This window comes from Lontra canadensis, unplaced genomic scaffold, assembly GCF_010015895.1.
Source record: "Lontra canadensis isolate GAN:19392208 unplaced genomic scaffold, GSC_riverotter_1.0 scaffold2, whole genome shotgun sequence".
NCBI lineage: Eukaryota > Metazoa > Chordata > Mammalia > Carnivora > Mustelidae > Lontra > Lontra canadensis.
Genome location: NW_022630996.1, coordinates 42,139,948 through 42,153,159, shown reverse-complemented (window position 1 = coordinate 42,153,159; position 13,212 = coordinate 42,139,948). Strand labels below are relative to the sequence as shown.

At 37.3% G+C, this 13,212-nt stretch overlaps 1 protein-coding gene across 6 annotated transcripts; it reads right to left on the bottom strand.

Annotated features, from left to right (window-relative positions):
* Positions 1 to 2,812: 2,812 nt before the first annotated feature.
* HNRNPA2B1 (heterogeneous nuclear ribonucleoprotein A2/B1) lies at positions 2,813 to 13,156 on the bottom strand. 6 transcript variants are annotated; one of them, XR_004384436.1, is made up of 13 exons: positions 12,935 to 13,142; positions 9,979 to 10,014; positions 9,771 to 9,881; positions 9,434 to 9,580; positions 8,928 to 9,138; positions 8,688 to 8,789; positions 8,526 to 8,606; positions 7,749 to 7,811; positions 6,305 to 6,424; positions 5,922 to 6,044; positions 5,214 to 5,296; positions 3,703 to 3,840; positions 2,813 to 3,154 (listed from the first exon to the last, which is right to left on the bottom strand). XR_004384436.1 is itself a non-coding variant. In XM_032872950.1 (12 exons), the coding sequence occupies exons 1-11, from the start codon at positions 12,938 to 12,940 to the stop codon at positions 5,235 to 5,237; spliced, it is 1,062 nt and encodes a 353-aa protein (XP_032728841.1). In that variant the 5' UTR covers positions 12,941 to 13,142; the 3' UTR covers positions 2,813 to 3,154; positions 5,214 to 5,234. The 6 variants fall into 6 exon arrangements, 5 of the variants coding, with proteins under 5 accessions (XP_032728841.1, XP_032728831.1, XP_032728818.1 ...); XM_032872950.1 differs by lacking the exon at positions 3,703 to 3,840; XM_032872940.1 differs by lacking the exons at positions 2,813 to 3,154; positions 3,703 to 3,840 and adding an exon at positions 3,998 to 4,365.
* Between the last annotated feature and the right edge of the window lie 56 nt (positions 13,157 to 13,212).

Below are 13,212 nucleotides of genomic sequence, written 5' to 3'. Positions count from 1 at the left end.
TGCACCAAAACTTCCAAAGAAAAATCTGGCTTCAAAGGATGTAAACTAGAGCTGCTTACTCTACTGTCATGATACACATTCCAGCAGTGGAAATCCCAGGCCAAGATTTTAGTCTAAATTCCCTTGCAGAAGAAATGGGATACCTGAAGGACTAAAATATTCCATCTACTGTTCTTATAGATTATCCTGGAGCTCAGAAAGATAAGTGAATGGTTGAAAAGGAGAAATCTGATCTGGCTTCTGACCATGTTCAAAATCTCAAAAGTTCTCACTGAAGTTATATGCACTTTACCTGGCAGAATCTGAACCACGCTGCTCCCTTAGCTGCCACTCCTTAAACTGCTGTATCCATCCCGTTATTCTGAGACATGACTAACACAGTCGATACTGTTTAACTGAGACAGTTTTATCAAAATAAGGTTCTGATAGTGGGAGAGGTAGGTGACCTCAAACCTCTAGTGTTTCAGGTTATTTGGTATAGGGTTTACAAATGCAAATTTCAAGGGGATCAGTAAGACAGCTGAGATCTGTAATGCTTATTACACTTAAGCAACTAGTTAATTAACCCTTAGCTTTTAAAAACCTTTTCTGGTGGGTACCCCTTCCTCTCCTGCATCTGCAGTGGATAGGTGCAAACTTACAACCCAGTCTGAATTGGTCCCAAGAGGAAATGAGTCTTACCTTCTTTACCTATGGGAAATAATTGTTAATCCAGAAGTGACTCCTCCAATTATAAAGTTACAAGGGAAGAAATCTCAGCATCTCATTTGTCCTTTTCCAAATAAAGCCTTCATATTCCAAAAGTAGCCATCACCAGACATCCATGCTGAACCATATTACAGGTGAAATTATATTTTCAAGTGTATATTAATTTCCATGCAACATGTACTAAAGAATGTCTGGATAATTTGGATTCAAGGCTGGCCTCAGTTCAACCTGGACCTTTTGAACATTCAGAAAACCCAATACACACACATTCAAGCCCCAGAACAACACTCAGACTACACTGTGCACATATGAAGACTTACACGCCTTTTATGTCTAAATCATTCTTAACATCCCCCTTCTTGGGTAGTCTACTCACTTCACTAGTTAGATGCATCACCCAAAGATCTGTTCTATCTAAACGATCGGCGCAGTACTAAACAGTGTCATTAAAACTGAACGGGGTCTATCAACCATCTAGAGGCAGTCATTCCAAAGCTCCGAGATCAAATTTACATCAAATGTTGCCAAGAATGTGTATGTTTTTAGTATATTGTTAGTGTTGTCTACCTTTTTGGAAAGGAACCCACACTTGTAAACTAGTAATTGTCATTAGTAAGGAACAGAGTATTCAAGTTTCCTTAAATTAACTCAGTACTCTGAACACTTAGTGCAAATAGTTATAATCCCTTTTAGACCATCTTGGCTTGTATTCATACACCAGTTATTGAAAACCTTACATGCAACAGAGTAAGTTTCAAAATTTCCAGTAAAGATTAACACTCCTAATGTGGAAGCCAGCCCTCAAATATGGCTCCCAATGATGCTGGTTTCCCAGTAGTCCAAGAAGTAAATGCCCTCCATTCACATGATGTGACCATTAGGATATAAGATACTGCCAAACATTGATTCTGTTGAGGATTTTTTGACTGCTCCAATAGCTAAGTATAGGGAAAGGAAATAGCCAGCCCCGACTTGCCAGCCCTGTCAGTATGCCCTAGTTAAGCTTTTCCTAAAGTGAACCTTGAACTTTTGCGAAGTTCACATAGCCAAGTAGTTTGTTTTCAAGTTGTTGACCTGCAAATACTGTGGAAATAACAAATTCAGTGTTGCTCCAAACTGCCTAATATTGAACTTAAGGATTAAGCCTTATATAGAAATGTAATGCAGCAACATATGCAAAAAAATGTTGTGTGGAAAACTTATCAACTACCTTAAATCTGAAGTTTTAACAGAAATTAGCAGCCCAATAGACTTACACAAGGGAATACCATGTGGATTATTCAATATTACCTGCTTAACTGCAATAAGCCAGTTCTTTTCAGCCTATTTTGTGCTATTCTTTTTTAAGAAGTTTGTCCTGATTGAGGGTTCGGTACTTCAGGTTGTGCTGTTATACCAATTTGATTTACCTCCTTCAAAACCTTCAAATTATGTACCTGATTTTCAAGTACTCTAAAAAGTTTAGTTGATGGACGCATCTACTGTATTTTAAACAAGTAACAATGTAGCTTATCTTCTGTTAATCATCAGTCTGACTTACCTGTGAGATACACCTCATTATCCCCTCCCCAAAAAAAGCCAAACAGGTTTTATCAACCTATGTACCTTTCCTGTTATCTTTCATTGTTTCAGGTAATATATACAAGAAAGCTACTGCTTGTTAAATTCTGTACACCATGTTTAAACCTTTAAAAAGACAACCACTGAAACTCCGTTAAAATGCATAAGTCATCAACATTTGAGTAGCTACTATGACAGACTGTCTCAGTGCTTTGCAGTCACTTAACTGCAACAACTCTAGCGGTTTAAAAATATTTTTAACAACGCCACCAGCAATGTTTTACATACAAGGTAAAGCCAGAAAACTAGAGCAGTATTCAAAAACGCTGAATGTACAGTATATAAAGAATGGCATTTTATTAGGGACAGCCAATAATGTCCACAAATCCTTTTCTTATTGGACTATCAATACTGAAAGAAAAATGGCAATATGCATAGTTTTTTCAAACTGCTTTGAAAAATCTAGGGGATAGCAATCTTTTAGACAACTGAATGTTTATAGAACAAGACTCACATATTTTATGTGTAAACATTACACCAAGTATTTTAATACAAAAGTGTTTATTTTATAAACTTTATATTTAAAATAGAATTTTTATCTGTCTACTCACAAAACCTAGTTTAAAACATGATACATTTCTCTCTCTAGCTTATCTGATGTTACTCTTTTACAAACAACACTCATTTTGTAACTGTTTTATATTAAGAACCTGTACTAAATGAAGTTTGTATTTTTCAGAAAACATTTCCCCTTAAACTTAAAGTGCTTTTTTTTTTAAATGAAGGCACCAACAAGAACTACTTTCAGATGGTACAGAATTTCTTATTTCTTGAAGACTCTGTGGTTGACCACTTCTTCATTAGTTACCTGCAGCAAGACACCTTCCTGCCAAAGGAAAAAAAAAGTATCTGAAGAAGTTTATCATGTTTGTCCAAAGAACCTAAATAACTTCAGTGGTGGTCTTAGGATCAAAGAAGACTCACTGGTGCATACAGTAGAATATGCCCTGATTATCACATTCCTGAAAAGGCAATAAAGCCAGGCAAATCAAACTCTGATGACATTTAAAAATTTCAGCAGCCAGCCTACATCTCTCCTATAAGGTACGGGGTTGGGAAAAAATTATCACATTTAAACCCAAATATTTAGTACTGGATACATACAGGATTTATAACGTAGACACTTTATTTGTTAAGTATAAACTATCCATCTGGAAATAGTTTCAACCATTTTACCCTACCTTCTCCTGAACCTGATCCTGATAAGCATGTAAAACTAAAACAACCATATAACAGAAGAACAAAATGTCTTTATTTTTAATAAAAACCACTAGAGTTCACTCAAAATGCTTGATCCAAGAAACGTGAATACACAAGGGTGTAATGATGGGTAATTTCATGATTTATTGAACTTGCAGCCTAACTTTTACCTACCATTTTACTACCAACACCACTGAAGGAACCAAGAAAAGCTTTATTAATGATCACTTGGCTTGCGCCTCAGCTGTTGAAATGAAGCACTTTACAGTCTTTGTGGCAGCAGAATATACTTGTCCATGGTTCATATCAATGCTAAAATTCCAGCAGGGAAAAAAATGATATGTTAAGCACCTGAATCTTCATAAGGGGGGGGGGTGGGAAAGAAGGAAAAAAAGGGGGGAAAAAAACAACCAAAATATTAAGTAAATGACAGATTGGAAAACAGGGTTTATAAGATTATTCTCTTGAGTTTATAAATTGTTAAACTCAAATTTATAGCTATGTTAAACTACGTAAGAACCACTATACTGAAAGACCATTGAAGAGTAGTATTAGTTTATCTTTTGGGGAGGAAAATTAAGAAAGGAAAAGTAAATTAAGATCTTACCTAAAGAAGTTTAACTGAAGCTTAGAACTATTTTGCTCTACACCCTCAGCTTTCGTTGTCATCCTTATAAACTACTGTAGTTTAAAGCTTTGCAGAAACAGCACAGTTTTTTAAGACTGGCTGAACTTAGTAGCCGTCAAGAGTTCTCTTGTACTAGACCTGTATCCCTGAAGAGTACCTCGCTGGGGTTATTTCCTTTCCTTGCATTGAAGAAGCAGCATCTAAAAGATCTAAAAAGGTGTTTCTCTTTGCAGAGATATCCCTTAAGTTATCTAGATAATTTAATCCTGATGAATTGCAGACAACACACTTATATCTGACCAGCATTTATCTTACACAAATATAACAACAGCTTTGCAACGGACCTTAATTATACTACCCACTCCTTAACTTATTTAAAATAAAAAGTCTATAATTACACAATTTCCTTTAGAATTATTTTATTAAATCATAAATGTACAACAGCTTCTTAACTCTACACACGCACTTAAATTTTTTTAAAGGAAAAACGTTATGTCTTATTACACCATGATCCTGGCTAATAGCTTTTCAAAACTTTGAGAAAAATCTTAAAAAAGGTTTCACATGTCACCTGAAACTTACAAATTTAACATTATCAAAGAAGGAATGCTTCTACACTCTTACAAAGACCACTAGAAAGAAACAACAATTAAAAAGCTAAGAAACTGTCTCAAAGGCATTTTTTTTTTTTTACAATCCTTCCTCCACAGTAAGGTAATGTTATTAAATAATCCAATCCATTCACAAAATGGCTCTCTGCATCTGCTCTGGTGTCTTCTGCCATATCACTGCATATTTATGCATGACTGAGATAAGAGTTTCCTTAACATTGTTATTTCGATAACCTGAAGCTGTTCTGTTACCTCTGGGCTCTCATCCTCTCCTATTTATACAGTGAAGCCTGTTTCAACAGAAGTAAAGAGTAAAAAAAAAATAGGTTATGAAATTATCCATCTAACCAGATTTTAAGGAAAGATAACATGATCCTAAAAAGCTTTTACTCCTGGCAGCTAGATCTCCCAAGATAATAATAATGTAAAACTCAAAAGCTACTTACCCATGGCAAATAGGAAGAAGCTCAGTATCGGCTTCTCCCTCCATAACCCCCACTTCCTCCACTGCCTCCAGGACCATAGTTTCCTAGAATTATTGAAACAGCAAGAGAAAGCAAACTTATTTCCAATTTCCATAATAAGCCTAATACTATCTATAGCTAGACATAACCCTCCTTGAAACACAGCTCATAACCTATTATTTGCTTATGGTTAGCCTACAACCTGGGAGATGAATTACCCCAGACTTACGAAGTTTAATTTTTCCCTTTACACTTGAAAACATCTTACTGCTGCTATTCCTTAATAGAGCTGTCAGTATAGGGTTAAGAAAAGGTATTCCAAACATAAGAGACATAAAAACATTGGTTTAGTACTACAACTGTCTCCAAACCTTAAATAATACTTTTAGTAAGTAATCCCAAGTTTTTATTCAATTAATTTTCAAAGAGAATTCCTAGAACTTTATACAACTTATAATGTGCTCAATCTTCTTTGGCTTTTTCATAGGAAATAATTAGCCAAAAAAAAAAAGATCCCCACCTGAAGTGCCCAACCCACTTTCCCAAGTCCAAAATATTTATACCACTAACATCCCACCATTTAATACTGAATTACAATATAAGTATTACTCAAACTAACAACCAGATATCTTCATTCTTAGTCATGAAAGTATCCTTTAATCACAAAATGTAAACAATCTAACAAATTACCTCCACCATATGGTCCCCCCATGTTCCTGCTACCACCAAAGTTTCCACTCTTCATTGGACCATAGTTAGAGGGTTGCTGGTTATAATTTCCAAAATCATTGTAATTTCCACTTCCATAATTTCCTGTGAAAAAATTTGAATAGGTTTTGCACAATGACCTTCAAAATAACATATTCAAGCATTAAACCAGTGAAACATGGTAAGCATATTAAGAACAAATCTCCCAGAAAAACAATCATCAGAATAAATGCAAGACCCCTATCTACAACTCTACAGTTTTTTTAAGACAACTACTGACAACATTGTAATGCAAAATCTCATGTGTTAAAAGTCATTAATTCCAATCCAAATTCCCACATAAAGGTTGCAGGTGAATTTATTACCTCCTCCATAGTTGTCATAACCACCTCCGTAGCCCCCACCCTGGTTGCCATATCCAGGTCCTCCACCACCATATCCTCCTCTTCCTCCTCCATAACCAGGGCTACCTCCAAAATTGCCACCTATTATAAAATAAGCCTTTAAGTAATTACTTAATATTTTCAATGGCATTTGAACTGTCTTATCACACCCATTTTCAGCTTTCCAAAACACATTCTTATAAACAAAGTACTTATTTTATGAAATCTCTTCCTTAACAGCCTCAAGGGCAGAACAGAGTACCTATCCCTGGTAAACATTTAGGGGCAGGGAGCACGTGTTCACAAACTGGATAAAAACCTTTACAGAGACAAATACTTGCAATGCCACAGCTCTCCCCTGACAGCAAAAACATTAAGATTCTCTTGAAGATCTCCTGAAACACTTATATTTTGCCTAAGGATTGTGGGAGCAGACAAGAGGCACAGGGTAGCAGGACCAAAAAAAAAGCCACATACCCCTACTGGTCCAAAAGATGAAGTTCCAAGAAGTTGTTTCCCCATAAATTCCCATGTCTCTTAAATAATATGCCCACTACACCCGTTTTCTGAGTAGAAATGGGGGGAGGACCAGAAATTAGCAAACTTGAATGTAATTCAGAAACTTAAAATGGCAGTCTCCCAATTACTGAAATACAAGAACTCATCTTTCTCATAATACCAAATTAGAATTTGGATTTCAAAGCAAAACTGATGTGGTTGGGATATAGGATTAACTTAACCGGACTAAAGGAGTGGCAAAACCAGCAATCAGGTCTATTACTAGCTCACCATTTTTAATATCCCATTCTTAATAGGACATTTATCAGTAAGCATGTAAACTTTTCTGTACTCCAACAGGACATACATCTAATACATCACTTGTTATGGAACAGTGGATCACAACTTGAGCTGGTCCCAAGAACACAACTCTACAATTGTGTATTTTAGGAAGTTCTTTCAGTTACTTTTTAAAATAAATTAGCGTGGGGGATTTATCCTGCTAAGGGACTAATTTTAAGATAAACAACTGATCTTACATATACCCCTCCCCTTACATGTTGACCACGATTATTACATCCAGTGGTCTGTTTTTCAGGAAAACAGCATACGGAATACATCTAGATCTGATTCTTTGCTTAAGAAACAATGGGATAGCGTTAACAGCAGAATCTTAAAAGCTCTCTATTAAAATCTTCCTAAAGGATTTTGCAACTGGTATTTAACACGTATAAGCAAATAATACTTTCTATAAGATATACAACTAAAATGCAAATTATAAAGGAAGAGCCAAATAACTGAACCAGTACCACCTTAGTCCTTTACAAAGGATAAAATGCACATTAAAAATTGATGTATAATATGCAACTATACCAATATATTTTGCTTAAATTTTTAAATCACCAACTAAAATGCGGCAGAAACTGACCTCCAGGTCCTCCTCCATACCCATTATAGCCATCCCCAAATCCACGACCACTTCCATATCCATCTGTTAGAGACAGAAGAAAAGTTATACTCTGTTCACCCTGGTTTTAATTTCTTACCCTTTCCTCTGCATTATTAATACCTCCGAATGAAAATTATTAAGAACACCCTCTTTGTGCTAGAAAAGTACTGTTACTAATTTCTTTAAAGACAAAGGTGTATACAAACAAATCTCCTAAGGCAATTGTCTAATTTGTGGGCTTAGACTTGGCAAGACTTAATTTTAAGAGATCCCATTTATTTATGCGTAAGATCACTTGTTGGCCTTTTGGCTAAGATCAAGTTATTTATGCTTAAGAATGAGATTCTTGATTATTAGTAATTCAAATACATCTGAAGTCTAAAAGAAAAAAATACATTAACTGAGACAGACCTTTTAAAGCCTACAAACAAACTCTCTACAGGTCTTCACTTCCCACTCAGGAGCACACCCATTTTTTTAAAGCTAGTTTCAAATCACAAAACTTTTTTTTTTTTTTTTTTAAGTGTACTACCCTAAAAAAGGATCTCTGCAATTGATTTGTCTTGGATTACATTTTTAAGATTACGTTTTTAACTATAACCTCCTACCTGGCAAATTTAAAATATTCCACCAGGATACAATCTACTTAAGTCTTAAAAAAACTTTAAAAAATTGAACTGCATTTCCTTTAATTCAAACTAAATGAGTTTTTAATTTAGCATATATACCCTTATAACATTTAGAACTCAAACTTACCAGATCCTCCTCTAAAGTTACTTCCTGGTCCTGGCCCAAAATTTCCACCACCACCACGAGAATCTCCAAAACCAAAGTTACCTGTAGTAAGTGGCCAGGTTAGTAACAAGCATTTATTCAAGTAAGTTTTAAAAGGAAAAATAAACACGAGTTAAAAGTTACCTCCTCTTCCACTTCTAGAACTTTGGACTTCCTGCATTTCTTGTCTGGACAGAGCCTTTCGTACTTCTGCATTATGACCATTGATGGTATGATATTTCTGCACTGAAATGAAGAGTTCACACTCCATTATGTAAAAATTCTTTTATCAGGACACAACCTGTACAATCCACCCTTTAATAAAATTAACAAACCCAAAACCTTGTATGTAAAGAACACAACCTACTGCTTATAGACACTTACACACGATCTTATCCACAGGATCATGATCATCAAAAGTAACAAATCCAAAGCCTCTTTTCTTTCCAGACTGTCTATCAGTAATTATCTCAATGGTATCAATCTTTCCATATTCCTCAAAATAATCTCTAAGATGATGTTCCTCAGTATCTTCTTTAATCCCACCAACAAACAGCTTCTTCACAGTTACATGAGCCCCCGGTTTTCCAGATTCCTGAAATAATGGGAGAAAAAAAAATCTTAAACCAAAACACGATTTAAAGCACACTATCTGGGAGACAAATACAGCCTTTATTCTACGATAATGCACCAGATAAAGCAACATCTTACAACTAAGAACCCAGTTTTTTTTTTTGGGGGGGGGGAATAAATGTAAATCTAAGAAAAGCAAAGAGCAGAAAACTGACAGAGCTTGTAAAGATCCAAAACTTAATTCTTTCATAAGTTAGTCTAATCTTCAGTGGGACAGAATATTCTTTGTATTAACAGTACAGTTATATTTTGCTCACCTCTCTTGCAACAGCACGTTTTGGCTCAACCACTCTCCCATCAATTGAATGAGGTCTTGCAGCCATGGCAGCATCAACCTCAGCCATGGATGAAAAAGTTACAAAGCCAAATCCTCTTGATCTTTTGCTTGCAGGATCCCTCATAACCTTAAAACCAAAGGGGAAACTTTAGCCCCTCATTTCATTACTTATGTTATGAACTAACAATTTAAAAGACTAGTAGTTTTCCCAATGAACAGACATCAAAATAATTTTCTCTGTATTTTACTCAACGTCTTAAACACAGTAACCGAACAGTTTAAAGACTAGCATCTGCAGGCGCTTTTCCATAACGTACCACACAGTCTGTAAGTTTCCCCCATTGCTCGTAGTAATTCCTCAAACTTTCTTCTGTGGTTTCAAAGCTCAAGCCACCAATAAAGAGTTTACGGAACTGTTCCTTTTCTCTCTGCAAAGGAGAACACCATTTCAATTTTTATTTACATTTCCTCTTTGTATGCAGGAAATTAAATTCTTAAATATGAGGTGACCTGCTGGCAGAGTACCTTTTTCCTCTCCAAAGGAACAGTTTCTAAAGTTTTCTGGGGGGGGAAAAAAAAAACTTACATCAAATTTAAACCATATGTTAAACTGCATATTAGTTGTGTTACACCAAAAAAATTGCCCCAGCTGATCTACACAAGTTTCAAAATCATTAATGCTCGATCTAAATTTACATGACATTAAATATTTTGAATAAATTTAACATCCCTTTATCTTAAAACTTTCTGAAAAGAGGAATAAACCTATTCTCTGGTCATTGAAGGTTTAAAGGACTTTTATCAAAATCTGCATTCAATCCTATTGCCCAAAACAAAGAAATTGGCTTTTAAATATGCATTGAAAATATACCGCTTAATACAAAAACTGTTGTCTACTTATAACCCATAATTTACCATTTCAGGATTCAGTGTCTAAACAGTCACATTTCTTTTTTCTGCTCCCTCTGGTGGTGATTCTAATGCATCGCAATTGGGGGGGGGGGAACCCACCAAGAAAAATCTTTACCCATATATCAATTCTCCATGAAGGACTGGGGTGGGGGGGAATGGATGACAAAAAAAAACATTCAATGTATGTACCAAAACATCCTAATAAAATCTGCCCCCCCCTTTGACCAAGGCACAAATAACTTATGACCAATGCTGGATATTCATAGCTTCAATAGTTTTTAACCTACCTGGGGTTTTTGTGGGCTTATTTGTATTTGGTATTGACAGGACACAGAACAATCTAAATTATTACTGAACCATTAGTGCAGTAAACTGTTTGCTGTAATCTAACCTTTCAAAAACCATAAAACTTTAAATGATCGCTGTTAACTACTCAGTAGTTTTGTACTGCTACGATTTACACTTCAGGGAAGGGAGGGAACAAAACCAACCACCCACAAAAACTCAGGTGTACTGGCCCTACTGGCCATCTGGCAAAATACACAACACAAATGTCTCTAATTTTACAAGTGTGTTGGGGGGGGGGGGAAGACAGGGGACATGGGTAAAAAAAATTCTAAGCACTCTAAGCCACCAAGCAAATACGTTGCATTAACAGCCCTGTATTTTTGGCTGTCAGTTAAGAAAAAAAAAAAAAAGTTATACTGTGTTTTCAGAAAACTAGGTTAAAGAATTAAAATATTCAAAAACCAGAACAGGTCATAATGTCCAGGAGCAACTATTATTAGTGTATAAGACAAATCAAAGGTCAAATATAACTTCCCATATAAAAGAGTATTATCAGCAAATAATATTACACCTCTCTCAGTTCTATGGAGGTATCTCCCTCCATGCATGAATTTCCAAACAGCTCAAAAAACAGTGATAAGCATTTAATATTTTTTTCCCTGCAGTTCTCAGAATTGTGAAAAAATCTGAAAGGTGAAAAAACTATGAAGCTCCCAAAATACTCAACTCGTTAAGCGATTATCTGACATACTGGTATTTAAATTAGGATTTATCTAATTAGCGTTAAGTCGGTCTTTTTACAGGTCTTTTACAATCCACATTTACGCAGTTAAAAAAAATAAAGCATTTACAATAATTCTTACACATCACTAACAAAAGGCAAAAACTCATTACTTACCTCAATTTTTTCCAAACTTACCCGATGTCCACTATCGATTACAAACAAAGTTATTTTATAAGTGTGCTTAAGGTCAAAGAAAATACCCAATCAGGCCCCCTTCGCTTGAGACCTTATTCTTACAATGATCAACCATCATAGCAAACATAGATGAAAAAAGCAAATGACAAAGTTCAAATACATAATGGCCCAGCCGTTAACTCGTAACGAAGGATTGAACCACGTTTTAACCAAAGAACCGAAGATAAAAATTTTCACTTTCCTCTTATTCCTACCGTAACTCAAGAACCTCTGGTATTACCCAATAAAGACTGTTTCCCAGCAAAAATATTAAAATACGAGTAATTCTACAGTTCAAAAGAAATCTCTCAGGAAAATAATTGTGAAACCGACACCCCCCCCCCACCTTCCCCACTGCCACCCAGTCGGTACTAACTTAATGGCTCCCAATTTTTATTTCTAAAGTTTTCTGCGATTCGACTAGCTTTTTAATCACGGCAAACCCAGATAATACTGTTAAAAGAAAAGAAAAAAAGGTGGGGGGACTCCCCACGACAGTTGAAAAGCAAAATGTTCTTTGTAGTACGGCTCGACTTAAAACTGGGCCCAACACCCTGGGTGGTAGTTTTACCTCCTCCTCTTAAACCGTGTGAACCAGCCCCGGGGAACCGACTCCCCCACCCGCCCGCTCTTCGGTGTGGCTTCTGAACGCAATGGCGCCATTTCATCGAGGGGAAGGGAAAGGGACTCTAACGAGGTGCGCAGGACTTTTAAAGATCCAAGCTCACAAAACACTCGGAATCCACCTCGAGACGGCATGAAAACAGCCCGAAAAGAAAGAAAATTAGTTAACCACTTCTGTTCTTCGTTAAAGGGGTCAAATTAGCAGAATCCAGAGATTGAAAAGAAAAACGCCGCGAGGAAGGAAAGGAATGAAAATGGCGGCCGCCAAATCCGGTTCCCGGGAGAGGGGAGGGGGAGGGGAAGCTCCGCAGCCTCGCTCAGGAGGATCCGAAGCCCGCCGAAAAGCTCAGATGCGGGGACGCCAGGCCCCCCAAATAAGCGTGCTTTGAAAAGGGAGTAAGAATTCCCGCCTCCGCGCCCCACTTTTCGCCGAAGGAGGGCTGCGTCCGCCATGTGGAAGTTCCCCATCCCCCACCCCCAGCAAAGGGAAATGGCGCCGGCAGGCTGAGGGTGGGGAAGGTACGGTTCAATCAGGCCTCCGCTAACGAACCGTCTTCAAAAATATGCTGAAGCCAACCGCTTTTGAAGCGGCCCTATTTCACCAACGCTCTCAGACGGAGACGGGTGGCCGACTTCTACCGAGGCGCCAACGGCCTCGCCATGCCCTTTTCAATAACTCATTGATTTCAAACCCGTTACCTCCATCGCGGACTCAGTCGCTTCAGCCCGATTTCCCGCAGCCGAGCGAGATGAGAGAGATCTCCGCGGACGAACACGAACCGGACTCGTCCTGGCGCTGTAGTGAGCACTGCCGCTGCTCGAGAAACAACACCGCTAAGAGCACCTCCACACGGGACTCGGCGCTGCTGCTACTGCCGCTAGAGCCGCTGCCGCCGCTTTTCTAGAACCTTCCCCCCGACTAACGCGTCTTCCCCTACGTCAGGCCGTTGCGTAAACGCCCTAACCGCCGCCAATGG

Bases quoted from the DNA above. Each gene is read 5' to 3' on its own strand.
- HNRNPA2B1 (XM_032872950.1), bottom strand. The intron at 9,882-9,978 runs GTACTCTGCCAG...TCTCCTTTGCAG, and splicing joins TTCCTTTGGAGAGGAAAAAG to AGAGAAAAGGAACAGTTCCG. The intron at 7,812-8,525 runs GTAAGTTTGAGT...TGTCTCTAACAG, and splicing joins TAACTTTAGAGGAGGATCTG to ATGGATATGGAAGTGGTCGT.